At 40.2% G+C, this 22,882-nt stretch overlaps 1 protein-coding gene across 3 annotated transcripts in view; it reads right to left on the reverse strand.

Moving 5' to 3' along the window:
- Nucleotides 1-22,882, reverse strand: part of CADPS (calcium dependent secretion activator) — a 526,173-nt gene that overhangs the window by 120,719 nt on the left and 382,572 nt on the right. For all 3 annotated transcript variants that reach the window (XM_070738156.1, XM_070738154.1, XM_070738155.1), the window contains 2 exons: nt 13,736-13,892; nt 7,595-7,736 (listed from right to left, as the gene is read on the reverse strand). In XM_070738156.1, coding sequence (XP_070594257.1) covers nt 7,595-7,736; nt 13,736-13,892 — 299 coding nt within the window. The remainder of the gene's footprint in view (nt 1-7,594; nt 7,737-13,735; nt 13,893-22,882) is intronic.

The raw sequence follows: 22,882 nt of genomic DNA on the forward strand, positions 1-22,882 counted from the left end.
CTAACTAATAAATAGATCTAATTTGGAATTGCAGTAATTTGTTCAAAAGATGGTAAAATATTTATAATTGAAAAGTATTCATGCACTGCTGTGCAGAAAAAAATAAGTTAAAATGCATATGTTACACAAAAGAAGAGCTAGTTTGGTATAGTAATTAAGGTATCAAGCTAGAAACTACGAGACGGTGACTGCTATAGTAGCCCTGTCTGAGACACAAGACCAGTCACCGTCTCTCAGCCTTTGGAAGAAAACAAAGGCAAAACTCATTTAGACAATTGACATGAGTCAAGAATGACTTAAAGCCCTCACATCCAAAAAAAGAGGAATAATTTTTTTTTGAAACAAATCTGAGTGTCAAACACTCAAAGCCCTTGGAAAAACCATATTAAATCACATCTAAGCGTTTTGCAAATCTAAATTGGATTCTCTTCTTCCCAGGGATTCCCACAAAGGGGTGCAGAAGAAAGCCAGAAACATTCCTGATACCGCCTCAGACTGTAGCTCTCTTTAGCACAGGAATGGAACACATTTATTTTTGAGGATGTAAGGGAAAATATCACATTTTATTCATTGTTTTAAATGTCCTCCAAGGGATGTAAAAGGCATTGCCCATGAAGAGTCAACATCTTCGGAATTAGGTGGGGGTTAAGATGTTAGGAATGGTTAATTCCTATCTATTTTTAAAACAGAAAAAATATAATCCATAGCTGAAATGGTTTTTTAAAAAAGAAATATGCCTGCAAACCACTAAATATGTGGATTTTTAAAAATTTTAAATCACTCATCAGCCTACTGAAAACGGATACGTTGCCAAGAAATTTCGACAAGTGCAACTTCGGCAGTTTCTGGCCTGCAAGAGTCTTGCAGGCTGTTCGCCCAATCTAGTTATGTCTTGTCAAAGCTGATTTCAACCCTAAATCCTGTGGCTTTGAGGCAGAAATGTTTCTACTCGGAGATGCCAGGGACCGAATCCAGGACCTGGATGCAAAACTGGATAATAGTGCAATTGAACTCTCTTGTCTTCCTCGTCTTTTGAGGGTCCCTGTTTTGTAGTCTTGTGACATTTTCTGTGGATCTGACACTCTCACTCAAGATGAGCTGCATTCTGCCACCGGCGTTCTTTAGCGCGTCTCGGTGGCGTAGAATCGGCAGAGCATGGAATGCAAAGGCGATGCTGGCATGATCTCTCCTTTCATGTGCCTGTGTATATTCAATCAGCCTGGGAACAGATTTAACTTGCATATTCAGTGTTTTTTGGAAAATTGTGTTAGGGCTGCTGTCTTGCTTTGATTCATTTTCCCTGCACAGTTTTGCCCACACTTACCAGCTGTGTAACCTTTCGAAGCGCAAGTTAACTCATTTTGGGTGAGCTTTACAGCTCTTGCCGAGCGAGTGAAAAATAAAATAAAACAAAAAGGAGAACATATTTGTTCGGCATTTGTGAAAAATCTTCAAGGCTTGCAGTGTTTATCTGCTCGCGCGTCTCACGTTATTCCTTAGGTGCCTCACAGCATAAGAAAATACATCTTATGGTTTTTTTTAAAAAAAGTATGTTCTTGTAGACAACCATCTGGTAGTTAACGAAAGGACCTTCTATTTCAACCTTGATTTTTCAAGGCAGGCTTTGTGTAAGGCTTATTTTCAAGTTTGCATGTCGTGACAGAACATCCTGTGTACCCAAGATAGTGTACTTTCATCCACTTGGCTTGACTGAATGATTCAAAGTGAGATAGTAGGACGATCATCAGACACCTTCCTCCCATTTTCTGCCTGCTATCTCCAGATGGGTTGAAGAAAGACAACATTGAAATAGGGGAAACAATCTGAAGTTAGTTGGGGGAAAGATCAAAAGCAATGTAAGAAAATATTATTTTACTGAAAGAGTAGTAGATCCTTGGAACAAACTTCCAGCAGACGTGGTTGGTAAATCCACAGTAACTGAATTTAAACATGCCTGGGATAAACATATATCCATCCTAAGATAAAATACAGGAAATAGTATAAGGGCAGACTAGATGGACCATGAGGTCTTTTTCTGCCGTCAGTCTTCTATGTTTTTATGTTTCAACCACTTCAGAAAATTTTTAAAAAAGGTTAACAATAACAATAACAACAGAGTTGGAAGGGACCTTGGAGGTCTTCTAGTCCAAGCCCCTGCTTATATAGGAAACCCTACACTACTTCAGACAGATGGTTATCCAACATCTGCTTAAAATATCCAGTGTTGGAGCATTCACAACTTCTGGAGGCAAGCTGTTCCACTGATTAATTGTTCTAACTGTCAGGAAATTTCTCCTTAGTTCTAAGTTGCTTCTCTTCTTGGTTCAGCTTCCACCCATAGTTTCTTGTCCTATCTTCAGGTCTTTTGGAGAATAGGTTGACTCCTTCTTCTTTGTGGCAATCCCTGAGATATTGGAACACTTCTATCACGTCTCCCCAAGTCCTTCTTTTCATTAAACTAGTCATGCCCAGTTTTTGCAACCGTTCTTCATATGTTTTAGCCTCCAGTTCAAGATATAACAAGGTTATATCTTTCTTGTTTTTACCTTGTTAATAAATATGTGGCACACTGAAACAATAAATGAACAGATTTTGGTATCCAGGAAGCTCCTCTAACAGTATTTAGAGCCTTACTGTATCTGTACGGTGGGATCCTGAGTTTTGGGCTGCATAATAAATGGGGAGAACAGTGAAAACCGCAACAGAGGCCAGTTACTGTGTTGAAGGATAATAACTAAGGCTGTGCAGTGCTGTGAATGTGAAGGGGGGGGAGAATGTTATGGTGCATATTTGAAGTAATTACTATATTTTTCGGAGTATAAGATGCACTGGAGTATAAGACACACCTTAATTTTTGGGGAGGTAAATAGGGAAAAGAATCTGCTTATCAGATATTCATCTGGCTAGCATCCTTAGTCTGGTCAGCTTTAACACATTATTTTATCCCTTGGTTAGGGCTTCCGCAAGACTCTGAAGACCTATTTATGTCGCCAGGCATGATGTAATTAATATATCCCCTCTCTGATTAGTAAGATTTATGTATTGTAATTGTATGTGTAATTTTGATTGTTTTAATGATAGTGGGTTTTTAGCTATAGTTTTTAATTATTAGATTTGCATTGCATTGTTTATTGTTGTTGTGAGCCGCCCTGAGTCTTTGGAGAGGGACAGCATACAAGTCTAATAAATGATTGTTGTTGTTATCATTATGTCAGTACAACACAGCAAACGAGATCACTATGCTGGATTTCGTATTTCATCACCAGTCGGGTGGTTCCCAAGCACCTAGGACTGCATGATGTAGCGGTGAATTATGTTTGCCGATCTCAGTAAAGCGGCCTTTTGCAATTGACAGATGGAGATTTTGTCAATTCCGATGGTTTTCAAATGTCCGTTGAGATCCTTTGGTACTGCGCCCAGCATGCCAAGTGCCACTGGGACCATTATTATTATTATTATTATTATTATTATTATTATTATTATTATTATTATTGAAACTCTTATTCAGAGAGAGTAATAATGAAAGAGCTTGCAAGCCAGTAAAAGCTGGGAAAATCATTAGCACCTGGTTAGGGCTGGAAAGAAGCATTTGGAGCAAGTTAGAGCAATGAAAAAAAAACCCCGCAAAGACTTAGGGCTTGGAAAATCATCTTTGTAAAGAGTAACAATGAAAGAACCTGCAAGGTAAGAGTTGGGAAGATCATTAGGCAAGATTTTAGAAGTGGTTTGCCCTTGCTTTTTATTTCCTGGTAACAGGAAGAAAGCACAATTGATCCGAACTGAACTAGTTGGCTTCCATGCCTAAGACAGGACTGCAATTCAGGTTTCTCTGCTCCTAGTCCAACCTCTTAAGTGCTAGACCAAACTGGCTCTAGTGTAGTGCCTCTTCTGTGGGCAATTTAGCAGACTGAGATCATGTTTTTGGAGAATCCTTTGGAATCCAATATGCTGCCCAGACCTAATAAAAAGATAGGAAGGAAAGCATGGCTGAACCAGACTCAAAATTTATCTAGACAATTTCTTGTTTCCCACTCAAACTTCCACAGGAGGTTTGCAACAGAACCTGGGTTTGCAAAGTATCTGCCAAGGAGGGGGTGAAGATAGTATATAATCCTCACGGTCAGTTTCCTTTAAAGTCTTATTATTGATACCACAGCCATCCTGAGACTTAAATGACTGCATTCTATATTTGAGTATTAAATTATTCAAGGTTTTCATGAAATTACACAAACTGAAGAGGACGCAATGGCACAACTACTGGAGGGTGAAAAACTGCTGGTAGGCCACCAAGAATATTGTGATCTCAAGTAAATGTGTGTGAGTTTTTATGCTAGTTATATGTCCAAGCCAGTATTGAATAGTAACTGTAAAAAGAGAGTAATTATTGGGGGGGGGGGGGTGTCTGAAATGTTCATAGGATAGCATTAGGACAAAAAGGTGTACTGTAGGTAGATAGCAGAAACTTATCTGAAATGGATAGAGTTTTTAAATGGCAATTCTGCCTCAATTGTCCTTCCTTGAAATATAGGAATAATTGCGAACTTCAGCCTTCAATTTCCAATCTTACTATGTGGATGAAATATGGTTGTTTATACAGTGTTCCTTCGATTTCCGCGGGAGATGCATTCCGAGACCGCCCACGAAAGTCAAATATCCACGAAGTAGAGATGCAGAAGTAAATACACCATTTTTGGCTATGAACAGTATCACAAGCCATCCCTTAACACTTTAAACCCCTAAATTACCACTTCCCATTCCCTTAACCACCATTTGCTCACCATTATTACTGGTACTCACCATTGAATAAGACACTTAGTGAGCCTGGTATTTATAAACATAATTATTTATTACCAATAATTATTATTTTTATTATTTATCTGCAAAAATTATTAGCTTGGCGATGACGTATGACATCATTGGGCGGGAAAAACCGTGGTATAGAAAAAAACCACCATGAAGTGTTTTTTAATTAATATTTTTTTTAAAACCGTGGTATAGGCTATTTGCGAAGTTCGAACCTGCGAAAATCGAGGGAACACTGTATATACATTCAGCATATGAGATTTACAAAAAGCCACCTAGATTGGCTTAGAAGCAGAAATTGCTATTCAAAAGCCAGAAATCAGTATTAGACTGAGTCTTGTAAAGAAGAAAAATAAAGTGATGGCAATCCATGACTTTCAATCCTGTGAAGATAGTAGGACTACTCTGGAATATACACATCATATAAGCAAGAATGGCACCAGACCCACAAACTCTTAATTAATTTAACAATAATAGGTGTACTCACAATTGATTAAATATACATTTAGTATTGCATTTAGCCATAGTATAATATAAAACAAGATAATATCATTTAGAATGTTTTTACGGAAATGCAGGGTCTGCTTTTTTCTGATCAAACAAGTGTTCATCCAGGGGTCTTCAAACTTGGCAAATTTAAGTCTGGTGGACTTCAACTCCCAAAATTCTCCAGCCAGCGTTACTGGGAGTTGAAGTCCACAAGTCTTAAAGTTGCCAAGTTTGAAGACCTATGTGTTAAAGCATTGGTTGCCACAGGAATTGACTGGTCATCTTGTTGCTTGAGCCTGGCTGAGAGACAAAGTGCCTGGGCCAAAGTCGTCGTCATCATCATCATCATCATCATCATCATCATCATCATCATCATTATTATTATTTATTAGATTTGTATGCCGCCTCTCTCCGCAGACTCGGAGAGTCATGCTTAAGGCAGGATTAGAACTCACAATCTCCTGGTATCTATCCTGGGGCCTTAAGTACTAGATGTATCCAATAAGTGCCATTTTATCTTTTCCTCTCCTACTTTTAGCTTCAGATCTTTCTAATCTTTGTTAGTATGGTGGTAGAGGAAGAGAAGAGAAAAGAATTCCACCCTTTCCCAGGTCCTAGTACTATCCTTTTGAAATAAATTTGTCACTGGAAGTGACTGCTGAGATTTTATTTTATGATCTGGAAAATAATAGCCTAAATATTCTCTTTCGGAAAATATTTCTAACTCTCTTTGTTCAAATGGGTTTTTTTTGGTTTTATGGAGACTTTGTAGAATTTCTTTCTGAAATGAAAGTCATTATTAAATTTCATGAATACTTAAAAGCAAGATAGCTTGTGTAACTCGCTTCACTGAAATTGTAGAATTATGATGTTATAGCTCGTTGATAGTATTATTAATTAGCAACAACATCATCCAGTAGTTACCATTCAGGCACAAGAATCAATTGAATAATAACTACAAGATTTTAATTCCCTTTTTGAGAAAAATAGTTGAATTTCAGATTTGGATAGGATGAAGCCTTGGATCTTGGGATCCTAGTGTTGAGATACACAAATCTAGCATTCCTGTGAAAAGTAACAATTTATTCTATTAACACTTTCTGAATCTAAATATAAACCAAAATTGCAGGCTGAAAACTGCACTTTTCACATTTTGCGGTTTTAAAAAGGGGCATAACAACGTATGCATGTTTAGCAGAAAATATGCACTCATGCCCACTCTTTAAAGGATAAAAAGGTAGTGCAAGAAAACGTATATCAATAAGTACATGATGAAATCCTGCAGAATTGAATGCAGGCGTTCTTTTGTGCTCCTAACCAGTTTGATAACTGAAATGTTGAGAACTGGGTTGAGCCAAAAACAAAAGATTGAAAAAGAGAGAGAGAGAAACAGAGGGAATTTACTGTTCTCCATTAATATGGGTTGGGCCTAAGACCAGAGAAGCAAAAGTATTTATCTGTAGTATGAAACCTGCTTCCAGTCCCTCTCTTAGATGACTGAATAATACAATTTTTGAAACCTGAGCTGATAGGCAAAGAGCAATAAAAAGAAATACCTTTGGAATTAAGAAGATGATCCTTTCGGAGATAATATTTTCATACTTGAGTGACTTTGTACCAAAGGTACTTTTCCAAAAGGCAACTAGACTTGGCACTTCTATTTCTACTAGTTTTTTCTCATCATTCCTATCAGCCTTTTCCTCCCACTTAGGACTGTATGACTGTAACTTGTTGCTTGTATCCTTAAGATTTTTATTAATATTAATTATTTCTTCATTGCTTATTTGCCCCCTATGGCAATCATTAAGTGTTGTACCACATGATTCTTGACAAATGTATCTTTTTCTTTTATGTACACTGAGAGCATATGCACCAAGACAAATTCCTTGTGTGTCCAATCACTATTATGTGTCCTATTCTATTCTATTCTATTCTATTCCATTCTATTCTCTTGTGCACAAAAGACCATTTGCCTTTTAGAAGAGTCCTTTTCGGACAACCATGACCTGGATGATTGAGACTCTCCACAGACACTTGAGTGACTTGTTCATTTCTATCATGTTAGCCAGTGGAAAATGTGCCATCTATTGAGTTCTAGGTACCTCTAGATCAGCTATATAGAAAATAAACAGATTCCATAGATGACAGTAACCTTATGAAAGCCAACATTACGGCTATAGAGTAGATTAAAAGTTGACATAGTTTAGCAGAGGAACAGAATACCTAATATTCTCCTAACCCATCTGTGCATGATTTTACTTGTACCCAAAGACTCCAATTGTATCAAAGGAGATTTTCTTACTTTACTGGCTCCCATGATTCCCGCTCAAAGCCCCTGTGAATTGACTGGGCAATAGAGGACTCCATGAGATCGACATATCTAACCACAAGTGGAGCAAAGAGATCTTGGAGGTGTTTGTGGTATTTTCCATTGCACAGATTATCTAGAACAAATGAATAAAAACAGAATAAGGCACTTTTAGCAGCATTCTACAAATACACAGTGTAATATTTAAGGTAACAAAATCAAAAGCCCTATTGATAAAAATCGAATCTGCTGTCAATTTCTTCATTCTAGAAATATGTAACATAAACAAGGAAATAATACAACCATGGCACTGATTGTTTTTGAGTCATACTTAAGAATCACTTAAGTAAAAGTTTGACTACTCCATCAAAAATATTAGTAGACATTTTTTAACATTTTAACATTTCACATTAACAATAAAGGTTAACATAAATGTATACTGCTCAAAAAAAATAAGGAAACACTCAAATAACACATCCTAGATCTGAATGAATGAAATATTCTCATTGAATACTTTGTTCTGTACAAAGTTGAGTGTGCACAACAGCATTTGAAATTGATTGTCAATCAGTGTTGCTTCCTAAGTGGACAGTTCACAGAAGTTTGATTTACTTGGAGTTATATTGTGTTGTTTAAGTGTTCCCTTAATTCTTTTGAGCAGTGTATATATCTAGGTCCAAAAAGCTCATCCATTGCAGGTATTGGTGCGCTGGGCACGCAGCTCTGTGTCTCTGGCATACATGAATGCACACCTGGGTGAGATTTTGCTTCTGTGCATGGGCAGGAAGCAAAATCTTGCAAGGGGATGTGCACGCATGAGAGATTTCGGTGATTTTTTTGCTTCCGCACATGCGCAGGAGCAACCCCCCCCAAAAAAATCTCATGTGTGTACGCTTCCCCTTGCAAGATTTTGCTTCCTGCACATGCACAGAAGCAAAACCTTGCTTGGATATGCACACACACATGCCGGAGATGCAGAGCTGCGCACGCAGCTCAATTTTCAGTACCGGTACAATGGCATTGACTGTACCAGTAGGACCCCGCTACTGATTACATTGGTTTCATTTAGAATTCTAAGACCTCTTGGAAACTTTAATACAGTGGTACCTCTACTTAATAACTTAATTTGTTCCGTGACCAGGTTCTTAAGTAGAAAAGTTTGTAGGTAGAAGCAATTTTTCCCTTAGGAATCAATGTAAAAGCAAATAATGCATCAAACCCATAAGGAAACAAATAAAAGCTTGGGATTTTGGTGGGAGGAGGAGGAGGAAGAAGAGGAGGAGGACAGTCCCTGCCGAAGGAAGAAGGTGAGGTGAGAAGAATCCAAAAAATTGAATACTTTAAGGCTTTAAAAAATGGCAGGAAACTGGCCGGGCTTTTGTGCTGCTCTCAAATTCCCTGGAAAAATTTTCCAGGCTCGGGTTCTTAAGTAGAAAATGGTTCTTAAGAAGAGGCAAAAAGATCTTGAACACCCGGTTCTTATCTAGAAAAGTTCTTAAGTAGAGGCATTCTTAGGTAGAGATACCACTGTATTTTTTTAATGAAAGTTTACATCAATACGGAAAATCCCCAATTTTTCAGATAGATTCTTTCCGAATCTTTCTGAATAGGAATGTTTGGATACCTGCAGGATAGTCTTATGCAAGCTTATTTGGAAGTAAATCCCGGGATATTCAACTATAGGACTTAATTTCTAGCAATTGGATCTATTACTGAAGATTTAATTACTGCCAACCCACCCAGGTTCCTGAGAGATGGGGCTTAGGAAATCATCCAAGTGTTTTTAGGCACACAGACAGTTATGTGAGGTGAATGCCTCAACTGTGTTCAATACCCTGTACTTCCAAAACCATGAGAAAAATAAAAGAAGCCATAATGAATAAAATTAATACTCCAACTCAGTGATATGAGCTGTGATGGCGCAGTGGTTAGAGTGCAATACTACAGGATGCCTGCTGGCTGCCTGCAATTTGGCAGTTCAAATCTCACTAGGCTCAAAGTTGACTCAGACTTCATTTCTGAACTTCCGGTTGGCCTGTTTTTCGCCATCCCCAGGCTTCAGGAGGCTTCCCTGAAGCCCGGGGAGAACAAAAACAGCCAAAAAAAGGGGGGGAAAGCTGGAAATCGGGTGGCCAGTGCAAGCTGACATAGTGCAATGCCTTGAGTGCCCTCAAATATGTCTCCACGTGCCATCTGTGGCATGCATTCCATAGGTTCACCATCACTGTAATATACCTTAACAGTTTTCTTTCATAAACAAACTAGGGTTCCTTGGTGCTCTCTGAGCTTGGTTATTTTCTTGTGGACATTTCATTATCCAAAGGAAGTAACATTATCACTGCTAGACCATTCAGAAAACCACAGGAAATTGTGAGGTCATTTTAAGTGATTTAACTAAAAGGGTTAAGGGAGGAAGAACTGGAAACCAGTCAGAATTAACATTAGCCTAACACTTTCATCTCCACGGAGAATAATAATAATAATAATAATAATAATAATAATAATAATAATAATAATAATAATTTATTAGATTTGTATGCCGCCCCTCTCCGAAGACTCAGGGCGGCTCACAACAAGCGATAAAACAATATTGTACAGGCACAAATCTAATATTAAGAAAAAACTAAAAACCCTATCAATTTAAAAAACCAAACAGCACATACATACCAAACATAAATTATAATAAGCCTGGGGGAAAGGTGTCTCAAATCCCCCATGCCTGGCGGTATAGATGGGTCTTAAGTAGTTTACGGAAGACAAGGAGGGTGGGAGCAGTTCTAATCTCCGGGGGGAGTTGATTCCAGAGGGCCGGGGCCACCACAGAGAAGGTTCTTCTCCTGGGGCCCGCCAGACGACATTGTTTAGTCGATGGGACCTGGAGAAGGCCAACTCTGTGGGACCTTATCGGCCGCTGGGATTCGTGCAGTAGTAGGCGGTTCCGGAGGTATTCTGGTCCAATGCCATGTAGGGCTTTAAAGGTCATGACCAACATTTTGAATTGTGACCGGAAACTGATCGGCAGCCAATGCAGGCCACGGAGTGTTGTAGAAACGTGGGCGAATCTGGGAAGCCCCACGATGGCTCTTGCGGCTGCGTTCTGCATGATCTGAAGTTTCCGAACACTTTTCAGAGGTAGCCCCATGTAGAGAGCGTTGCAGTAATCGAACCTCGAAGTGATAAGGGCATGAGTGACTGTGAGCAATGACTCCCTGTCCAAATAGGGCCGCAACTGGTGCACCAGGCGAACCTGGACAAACGCCCTCCTCGCCACAGCCGAAAGATGATGTTCCAATGTCAGCTGTGGGTCGAGGAGGACGCCCAAGTTGCGCACCCTCTCTGATGGGGTCAGTAGCTCCCCCCCCAGGGTAATGGACGGACAGATAGAATTGTCCTTGGGAGGCAACACCCACAGCCACTCCGTCTTGTCTGGATTGAGTTTGAGTTTGTTGACACCCATCCAGTCCCCAACAGCCTCCAGGCACCGGCACATCACTTCCACTGCTTCGCTGACTGGACATGGGGTGGAGATGTACAACTGGGTATCATCCGCATATTGATGATACCTCACCCCATGCCCTTGGATGATCTCACCCAGCGGTTTCATGTAGATATTAAATAGCAGGGGGGAGAGGACCGACCCCTGAGGGAGAAACCTAGAGGTCGACCTCTGACCCCCCACTAACACCGACTGCGACCGACCGGAGAGGTAGGAGGAGAACCACTGGAGAACAGTGCCTCCCACTCCCAACCCCTCCAGTCGGTGCAGAAGGATACCATGGTCGATGGTATCGAAAGCCGCTGAGAGGTCAAGAAGCACCAGGACAGAGGACAAGCCCCTGTCCCGGGCCCGCCAGAGATCATCCATCAACGCGACCAAAGCAGTTTCCGTGCTGTAACCGGGCCTGAAACCCGACTGTTGAGGCCCTAGATAATTGGCTTCTTCCAAGGACCGCTGGAGTTGGAGCGCCACCACCTTCTCAACAACCTTCCCCATAAAGGGAAGGTGGGAGACTGGACGGTAGTTATTAAGCACGGCTGGGTCCAGGGAAGGCTTCTTGAGGAGGGGGCGCACAAGTGCCTCCTTATAAGGAGCCGGGAAGGACCCCCTCCCCAAGGAGGCGGTGACAATCTCCTGGACCCTGCTCCGTGTCACCTCTCGACTGGCCGAAATCAACCAAGAGGGACACGGATCCAGTAAGCAGGTGGCAGAACTCACAGCTCCAATGGCCTTGTCCACTTCATCAGGTGTCACCAAGTCAAACTCCTCCCAGACAGATGGACAAAGACGTTTAGCCCCAGTCACCTCGACTGACTCATTGTCAGCCGATACTGCTATGCAATTGGAGTCGAGTTCCGCTCGGATCCGAGCGACTTTATCAGCGAAAAACGAGTTAAATTCCTCAGCACTGCCCTGCAAGGGTTCCCCAACTCCCCCCTGATTTAGAAGGGAGCGGGTCACCCTAAACAGGGCAGCCGGGCGGGATTCCGCTGATGCAATCAAGGCGGCATGGTACGCGCATCTTGCCGCCTTGAGCGCCACTTTGTAAGTCTTAATAAAAGCTCTTACAAGTGTTCGGTCGGATTTGGGCTTACTCTTCCTCCATCGCTTCTCTAGACGTCTCTTCTGGCGTTTCAACTCCCGGAGCTCCTCGTTGAACCATGGAGCTCTACGGGGTCTAGTGCCACAGAGAGGTCGCAGTGGCGCAATTCAGTCAAGAGCCTCCGTTGCAGCCTTGTTCCAGGCCTCAGCAAGAGACTCTGCCGAGCTGTGGATGAGCGAATCTGGTAAAACCCCAAGCGCCTTCTGAAAGCCCTCAGGGTCCATCAGGCGTCTGGGGCGGAACCTCCTAATCGGTTCCGCCTCCCTGCGGGGGAGGATTGGAGCCAGGAAGTTGAGCCGCAGTAGAAAATGGTCTGACTATGACAAAGGCAATGCTTCTAAGCCCCTTAGTCTCAGACCACTATTCAATTGCTCTGAGAGGAATAACATGTCGGGTGTGTGTCCACCCTCATGAGTCAGACCCTGAACTACTTGAGTCAGGTCCATGGCTGTCATGGTGGCCATGAACTCCTGTGCTAATCCTGAGGAACCGCCGAGCGACGGCAGATTGAAGTCCCCCAGGACAATGAGTCCGGGGAACTCCACCGCCAGCCCGGCCACCTCTTCGAGCAGCACAGGGAGGGCTGTTGACACGCAGCTGGGAAGCAGGTACATGAGTAACAAGCCCACCTGAACCCCTAAGTCCAATTTCACAAGGAGTGACTCACAACCCGCGATCTCAGGAGCAACGAGTCTACGCAGATGGAGGCTCTCCCTGGCTAAAATAGCCACTCCTCCCCCCCTTCCCTGGGGTCGAGGCTGGTGCCATATCTGAAACCCGGCTGGACATATTTCCGAGAGAGGCACCCCTCCCTCTGGGCCCAGCCAGGTTTCAGTAACACATGCCAGATCGGCCTCCTCATCCAGGATCAGATCCCGGATGAGGAGAGCTTTATTCACGACCGATCTGGCATTGAGTAGCAGCAGCTTGAGCCCAGGGCCCGGATTACACTCGTCACCAGGGCTCCGGTTTGAGCTCACGGGACCGGAACAAGGGATCGCTATTAAGCAGCGATCTCTTTTTCCTCCAGAACGGCTAGCCCCGTGACTCCCGCCATATCTACCTCTCCCCAGCAGGACCGGGATATTCTGGCCCTCTGTCACCCCAGAGAAAGATACCCCCATCTCTCCTGTCTCTCTACCGCCAGGTAGGCTAAATTCTGCATTCATACTGACCCTATTGTTCCCATACATGCCGTCCCACTCACCCCACCCGTTCATATTATAAAAATTGCAATTACCATTTACCTCATCCATACCCCACCCATCCTGCAAGTTAGTCCCACCATTCGTTCGATTCATTTCATATATACCTTCCATCTGATCCCAAATATCCATCACTAAAATTACCCCCCAATAAATTAGTTAAAAAATGTATAAAAATTAAAAATAGTTAATTAATTAAAAAGGTTAACCAGTCAGTTATAAAATTAATCTGAGACAATTATATAAATAGAATCAATTAATATAAAACCAGTTCTTGAATAAATAGGTAAATTAATTAATAAATTAAATGGCCAAATTACAATACATACAGTCACTTCGAAGGGAGTCGTTTAGAAGCTGAAACAGTGGGAAGCTGTCCCAGGTGTCTGGGGGCTGGACTTCTAGAGCACCATCCATGTCTACTGCAAACAACGAGAGGAAGGTCTCCGCGTGCTCAACCATTAAGTCTGACCACCAAGCAAAGGCCTTGAAGAGTTGCAAAACAAAACAAAACAAAACAAAACAAAACAAAACAAAACAAACAGAAGTGTTATTAAATTAGATCTCACGTTTGGGAGGCCCCCAAATAGTAAACCGAATTGATATCTTAGATAAATCTAGCTTTATTGTAAAGCAAACAGCAGTGCAATTGCTAGCATGCTAGCAATCATAAGGCAGCTAAGGTGCAACAGAGGGTCTGCTTCTCAAGGAGTAAACTTCTCAAGGAGTAAAGACTCAGAGGTATCTCAGATCTTCCACGTCTGCACTAAAACAATGGACGTGCACCGGTTCAGTTTACAACAAATCACTTGATTCCTTGTGGATCATGCTCTTTCTTAAGAGTTCCTTCTGTAAATTATATCACATTTTGGAGTTTCTTCACTGTGTTTGTAGGTTTTCTGCTCCTCTTTCCCAGGGAACTCTCAGACATTGCTATTTTAACTTTTCAAGTATGAACATTGGGGATTTAGTGGCCATGGAACATCCCACATTTACACATCAAACTCAGCTAGTGGGTGAGTTTTTAACATAAGTTAGCGATCACAATGAACCCCTCCTCCCATAGGACATCACAAGAGCTACCGTATCTGCAGTCAAGCTAGATAAAACTACTAAGAAATAAAGAACGTTGAAAACCAAGAAATATCAGTGAAGTAACTCAAGGGTCATGCGCATGGGTCCTCAGGAAGTCATTGTGCAGCTTCTCTGAAGCAACATTCACATCATACATGTCTCAGATGTGAATGTGCTAGGAACACATGCACGCGTGTTTAAAATCACTTCTGGTTTAGGAACATGCAACATGAGTGGTGTTATCAATAGGACCTTGTGCAATAATGACTAAGCAATACAAAAATTACTCAAGGGTTTAATGCTTAATGTATCGTAATTGTCATTTTCTAAAGAAGCAGAGTATTTTGGCAAGTGAGTCAAGGGCTAAGGTTATCGGATTAAATATATGTCACTGAAACCCTGCTCCATAATCCATATTCTTACAGGTAATCTTTCCGGTGATTGCCTCTGAATTATATAAAATGGCCTCCTGAAAATATATATGCCTTAGCCATCTGTAGCATCTTTTCAGAGACAGATAAAGATTCCTTAATTTTTCCATGCACTGTAAACTTAATTGAAATTGTTATATATATAGTTTACAAGAGTAGCACAAGCGAATAAACTTTACATATCTACCCTCTGAAATGAAAAGGAGAAATCAGTCATAGCGAACGTAATTTCTTCTGATCGCAGGCTGAATCTTGCTAACATTTTGTTGGCAGAATATATTTCAAAGAAGGTAGATTTGTCTTTCACTTCCCCAGTAAATAAGACACAATTCCCTTTTAACACAGTAGACAGAGGACTACAGGACTTACTTGTAGCAGGGGAAGGGAGATCCTCCAAATTATTCAGTAGAACCAGAGGTGGGTTCCTGATGGTTCAGACCGGTTCTATAGAACTGGTAGTGGGAATTTCCCCACCCCGCTCACCGAACTGGCAGCTATTATCAGCTGGACACACCCCTGAGCTGGCTCTCTTGGCAGCACCATAGGCACCACCATCTTGTTTTTTGCTTCTGCGCATGTGCAGAAGCTGGGTTTTTAGCACTGCACATGTTTCCACTCACATGCAGTGTGCACCCACGCAGGCAGCATGGGAGAAAGTGAACCGGCAGTAAGTTAGAACCCACCCATGAGTAGAACTCCCATATGTACCAGATGGCATATCTAATATTAGGAGATCTCCTTAATTCTCCATTCTAGAAACAATTCCTCTTTTTTGGGACCTTTCTGGAGCTTGTCAGGTAAAGAAATTGTTGAAGAAGTTAGCTTTCCAGAATTCCATCTTGCCAGCATGACAGTGGAATTTGATGCTTCTGAACATTTAGGGGATGGTTTGTTTAAAATACTTAAGATATTTGGAACATAATAAGAACTTTTAACCTGAAATAGAACTATTAGTTATTTATATTTAATATCAAGAAACAGGACAGTGAGAAAAATAGGGGAAGATTCAACACAAGGGAATGAATAGGCATTGTTTCTAAATTATTCTTAAGTGAAATCAAGCCATGGGATATTAATTCTGAAAAGATAAAACTGACATCATAAATATATCAGCTCTCTTTTATAGAACAATTCCTTGTCCGATAACTTTCTTCTGTTAAACCACTAATATTTAGGTAATTTAAGAACTCTATTCAAGAAGTAATTATAATATGGATGATCTTCATTACCAACACCATATTTTGATAAACAGAGACAATGAAGTATTTGAAACAATGAACTGATACATCCTATAATCATATGTCTTTATTTAAATATCTATTTTGGTCTTTCTGTTTTCATTAGCAAATGCTGTAGATAATGATAAAAAATTCTAGTATAATCAATTAAGTGCTATCAAGTTGCGCAGATTCTTTCAAGAATTCTGGTGTAGCTAGTGTTAAAATTTCCTAAAAGTAGAAAAGTAATTCTACTGACATTGGCAACATTGATATAGCGATACTAATGTGATAAAATGTATACATTATAGGGAGCTATGTAATATATTCATTTTTATGTCATGAATATTAACTTTTAGGAACCAGTGTCAGTAGAATTATTTCCCTGCTTTTTATAATGTCATCTTTGTACATTCCAATGAATGATTCCTATATGGTCGATTTTAAGAAAAATTGAAAGCTATATAAATTCCATAAGAAATGAGGGGAAAATTACTATTGGACAGTTTTATTTTGTCTAGGAGTTTTGTTTCTATAATATTAGACTTTCACGAGTCTTCTAGAGATTTAATCTAAACAATTCTGCATTTTCTCCAACTAATGTTTCAAGCAAAGATTATTCATAATCCTGCCTTTATACATTGTATAAATCCAGTGTAGTGGAAGAGCAATGTAATTGTATTGGCATTATGAGACAACATGAACCATTTTTATTGCAATCCTCTGTAATGTGAACTGTTATAACAAAACAAGAAAAAAATCTTGAGGCATCTAAAGATTAACTTTTTAAATCCTTTAAACATTAGTTGTGGATTCTAGATCATGACAGCTCAGTGTAATAGCTTTATGCTGCTCAAAATGTTTTTTGAGATAATTAATCTAGAATTCAACCATTACATCCTGTTTTCATAAGTAAGAAATTCAAAGAAAGGAACATGGTCTGTAAAAATTGTTTTGTTTTTTAATTTTGTAATTCGCACTGAATTTGCATCTAATAATAAATCTGCTTTTTCTGGTCCAAGCTATCATCCTGAAATCTCTTTCTGAAATGACAAAAATACCACTGCTATTCAAGAATACCATTCCCCAGTAATAAAATTTACTTTGATTTACTTACCTTTTTACATAATAAACATACAAAGGAAATGCAAATCCTACATCACAAAATCTATGATTTATTTGACCATACCCATGAAAATTCATGTATATATGCAAGTTTTCAAGAGATAAATACATATATACATATTCATACATATATATACATATGGAGAGAGAATGATAATTTCAAAAGCCTGCAGTAAATAAAAGCTTTAAGGTCCCTGTATGTAATTTGCAAAATAGATTCCTCCTTCCCATTTTGAAAAATAAAAAAAATGAAAAGAAGAGTAGACAAATGGTATAGAGCTAAAAGGATATCTACTATATTATTGAAAATTGCTTAGATTGTAGCATGTCCTACAGACTCATTTGGATTTTTTTTTAAAACAGCAGATTTTTACCAAGTCTTTTTATGTCTCAGGCTTTTTTGGAATTAACTTCATACAATTTTGTTTGCCATAGACATGCATACTAAATAGCTTCTTAATTGTTCTCTGATAATGCTTGTTATTTTTAACAAGCAGACTTTAAACTAGCTTAAGATAACTTTTTTTCCTGGTAATGTTTTTGGGTGTTTGTGATCTCTGTTTTGGCAATTGAATGCTGTTTCAAATGCTTTAACTTTGTTGTTCTGTTCACATTTACTATACTGTTTCAGGTGTAACAATCAGTGTGCAGCAAAAAGAAAACAAAACAGAAAAAAATCACACTCATAGTAAGAACCCCTCAAATGAGGAAAAGTCAATTAACCACAAGTTTGATACCTGTATGACAAATAATCTACAGGTCTCAAATTTCATTTCAGGTCATATTGACAAGAGCGGAACAGCAAGGTTAAGGCATTTTTAGACAATGTGCCTGCTGATTGCATATTCTCAATAATAATAATTTCAGCCTTTCAAATGACAAATTATTTTGGGGGAGGTGTTTTAAGGTCTGAGAATGACTGATAAATAAACACATTGTGCTGTCCTGAAAGGTATCAAATGAGTGACTCAGCCCCCTCTACAATGTTTGGTTATTTTACCCATCAATCTTGAAACATAAAATGAACTGGGGTTTATTTCTTAAGTATGTTTGTTTCCGATCAGAAGATTACTGACCCCGAGGGGGTCTCTCCTAAGCTTTTCACATAATGTTACCACAAATGAGGTTGTGTGAATGTACTGGAGAAGGAATTTCATTTGTTAAGATTCTTTCTGGCAAGCAGTTCAGAATCTGCATTCGTGGTCTCGTGGCCATTAGCCATGGAATGTGTGCTTTGAACTCATCACCAGTTGCCTTCTGCTTTCTTTCCAGTAGAATAATGATAGAATAAGAGCTTTCTTACCTTAACACAAGACTATATGTGATGGTGTAGTTGGAAGCAACATGGCTTCCCTTAATCCAATCTTCCCTTAAATACCCCATTTCCATTCAAAGAAAAATATCCTTTCTGAGTTACATAGCTATTTCCCATCCTCAGTCATCTGAGAACAGATTAGATTAGATTAACAGAGTTGGAAGGGTTCGGAAACTTCAGATCATGCAGAATGCAGCTGCGAGAGCAATCATGGGCTTTCCCAAATATGCCCATGTTACACCAACACTCCGCAGTCTACATTGGTTGCCGATCAGTTTCCGGTCACAATTCAAAGTGTTGGTTATGACCTATAAAGCCCTTCATGGCACCGGACCAGATTACATCAGGGACCGCCTTCTGCTGCACAAATCCCAGTGACCAGTTAGGTCCCACAGAGTGGGTCTTCTCCGTGTCCCGTCAACCAAACAATGTCGCTTGGCGGGACCCAGGGGAAGAGCCTTCTCTGTGGCGGCCCCGGCCCTCTGGAGCCAACTCTCCCCAGAGATTAGAATTGCCCCCACCCTCCTTGCCTTTCGTAACTTGCTTAAAACCCACTTCTGCCACCAGGCATGGGGGAACTGAGATACACTTCCCCCTAGGCCTTTAAAATTTTATGCATGGTATGTCTGTATGTATGATTGTATTTTATATAATGGGTTTTTAACTGTTTTTAGTATCGGATTATTGTTATATACTGTTTTATTACTGTTGTTAGCCACCCCGAGTCTGCGAAGAGGGGCGGCATACAAATCCAATAAATAAATAAATAACTAAGGGTCCTTGCAGGTCCTCTAGTCCAACCCCCCTCAAGCAGGGGGTTCCTCAAACAGGAGACCCTGCCCCATTTCTGGAAGATGGCACTCCAGTTTTTTCTTCAAAGCTTCCAGTGATGAAGTTCCCAGAACTTCTGAAGGCAAACTGTTCCATTGGTTGATGGTTCTCACTGTCAGAAAATTTCTCCTTATTTCTTGATCAGTTTTATCTGTTTCCATCCATTATTCCTTGTCTGGCCTTCAGGTGCCTTGGAAAACAGCTTGACCCCTTCCTCTCCTCAATTCTATAGAATCTCTCTCCATATATACATATTGTATATAATACTAAAACAATACGCACAATGGAAAAAAAAACCCCAGAGGGCAAAGTGCTAAATTCCTAGCTACTTCTTTCTCATTCATAGATATTAGCAGCAGGGTGAATTATAAATCAGGTGTGTGTGCTGAGCAACAAGGGGAAAACAACAGGCTGAGGAAAGAGCCCAGGCAGGTAAGACAGATGTTGGGATGTAACTGCAGTGCTTGTAAAAGTATACCCATTGCTACATGCAGGGCTGAAGAACCTTCCCGATGTTGGCCTGCGATGTAGGGCTACAGTTCCACAAGCAATTGAAACTGAAGTTTGCTGTTACATTCCTTGAATCCAAAGTTACAAAGCAAAGGATTACCCAGGGAAGATCCCATTAGGAAACATGGCACTGAGAGGGCATGCACAAACTATGACAGGAGGTGACTCAGTTCATTCAGTTGAGTGACATACCTCTTTCCCCTGCCAGGATCATCCAAGATTGAATAAACAGTAGAAAAACAGGGAGGAAATTTAAATAGGCAATCAGGCATTAGTTGGGACTGGTGGCGTGCTACGCGCTAGAAATAAATTAGTTTTACATTGTTTTTATTAGAGAGCTGTTTTAGGTTTTATTTTAATTGTGAAATTATTTCCTTGGAGGTTTTTTAAATGCAAGGTTAAAAAAAGTCAGTGACAAGGAAAGCAAAAAAGAGGGAATTAATATTACAGGGTTAAAAGATATAAGCAAAAGGTTCATTTTATTGGCGTTTTAAAAGGATGATTTATAAAGGTTACATCAAATCACAGATCCATTTCACGGGACCCTGGAATTAATTTACGTAGAATCTTAGTCACCCTATACACACAGTATAATGCAGCATTCACTGTGTGTTACATGGGTGCCATATCATAGCAGATTCATTCTGATCACAAAACAGTCAGAATATTATATATGAATTTGCTTAAGCTGAAACACGATTGTTCTCAAGTTACAATTACCATTAAGAAAAAAAACCCCTCTGCTGCTTTATGTAATCATATAGACTGTCCTTCATCCACTTGAGTCCTTTGGATGTACCTCTGAGGTCTACAATTTTCAGAATTGATGACCAACATTACCAAGAAATTTTGGGAGACATAGGAATAGTACATCTGAAGGGCATCATGTTTGGGAAGAGTATAATACAACTTTAGATATAATACACCTTTACAATATGATACACCATTAGATATAAAGTCCAGTTGGGAAGTGATTCAGTGTCTGTCATATGAAAGATGACAATCACAAAATTTATCCCAGCCTACTTAAGGTTATTTTCTCACTGTTTACCTATAAGAATGGCCATTGTGGGTTTGCCTGATATGAATATGAATTGGAAGAGTATGATACCAGTCTTGGCATACAAGAGTCCAGAATATATTCTAAGAGTTAGGCTGCTCCTGAAATTACTACAGATCAAACAGTGTGAAGAAGTTGACATCTGAATCTGTGATTTGAGGTGATGAGAAATCTTACTACAGTGATACCTCATCTTACAAACGCCTCGTCATACAAACTTTTCGAGGGGAGCCTCAGTGAAATCGCAGGATCGCAAAAACACAGAGGTCTGGAGGTGGGGTTTCCAGGACTTCAGTGTTTTTGCGATGCTGTGATTTCACTGATGCTCCCTTCGCTGGGAAACCCCACCTCCGAACTTCCATTGCCAGCGAAGCGCTCGTTTTTGCGATGCTGGGATTCTCCTGCTGGGATTCCCCTGCAGCATCGCAAAAACACAGAAGTCCGGAGGTGGGGTTTCCCATGGAGGGGAGCCTCAGGGGAATCCCAGCAGCGCAAAAACGGGCGCTTCGGTTGGCAAAAGGGGTGAATTTTGGGCTTGCACGCATTAATCACTTTTCCATTGATTCCTATGGGAAACATTGTTTCATCTTACAAACTTTTCACCTTAAGAACCTCATCCCAGAACCAATTAAATTTGTAAGACAAGGTATCACTGTACTTGTATTTTATTATAGTAAGCTAACCATCTCTTTCCCGAATGGCTTACAGCTAAACTTTATTCTGTTCAAGATTTCTAGCACCCTAAAGCTGCATTCACATCCTGAATGCCTCATAAAATATGCTTCATTTCACAAGTGATAAGAAATATTTCAACTCCCTAAAATGTCTCAAAGGTTGGATTTCCAGAAAACCAGCAGTGAAAGATGACATGGGAGAGAGAAAGGAGTGTTAAAGCAATGTTTGCAAATTCATTTCAATCATGTCCATGGCTTTATATTTATAGGTTCTACAGCTATCTTCCTCTGAGCAATGGGTGTTGATTAGACAATTTCATTATCGTATATCTTTTTTTAAGGAGATTCACATTCCTGTTTGTAAAAGCATACAGGAACTGTGCTGCTAGCAATTGTTCATGGAAGCCATTTTGCAATGAAAGTAATATTTCTCATGGGCCAAATTCTGGACCACCTCTTTCCTTCCATGATTTTAACTCTCTAATCTCCATCAGAGTGAAAAGGTGATGGAGGAAGAACTGCATCCAACATGAATTTTAACTGTTATATTGTCTCTCAATTTTAGCTTGTTATGGCATATATGCAGGTTCCTGGGAAAAAGTAGAAGCTATGGGCAACTTCTAGCTACAATATTTTTTTTCAGGCACAGCTCTCCACCTATCTCATGAAATCTCAAGTGACAATCTTATCTGTTTCTGAAACTCAGGTTAATTCACAGAGTTCCACCTTGTCTGTGAAACAATTATTTTACGATGCTGGAGCAATTTTAAAATGCTTTTGGTGAAGCATTCGTTGTCCTCTATGCCTTTTGGTGATGCCAAATATTAAGATATGTCAATATCTTAATATCTGACTTTATAATCTCCTGCAATACCCCCCACCCCGAAGTTGAAAGAAAAATATCAAGCTTCACTCCTAGTGATTTCCATGTAGATTTTTTGGCAATAACATGGGCATATGGTCACTCATGCCCTCATCACCTCGAGGCTTGACTACTGTAACGCTCTCTACATGGGGCTACCTTTGAAAAATGTTCGGAAACTTCAGATCGTGCAGAATTGCAGCTGCGAGAGCAATCATGGGCTTTCCCAAATATGCCCATGTTACACCAACACTCCGCAATCTGCATTGGTTGCCGATCAGTTTCCGGTCACAATTCAAAGTGTTGGTTATGACCTATAAAAGCCCTTCATGGCACCGGACCAGATTACCTCAGGGACCGCCTTCTGCTGCACGAAT

The sequence above is a fragment of the Erythrolamprus reginae genome, chromosome 2 (genome assembly GCF_031021105.1).
Source record: "Erythrolamprus reginae isolate rEryReg1 chromosome 2, rEryReg1.hap1, whole genome shotgun sequence".
Lineage (NCBI taxonomy): Eukaryota > Metazoa > Chordata > Lepidosauria > Squamata > Dipsadidae > Erythrolamprus > Erythrolamprus reginae.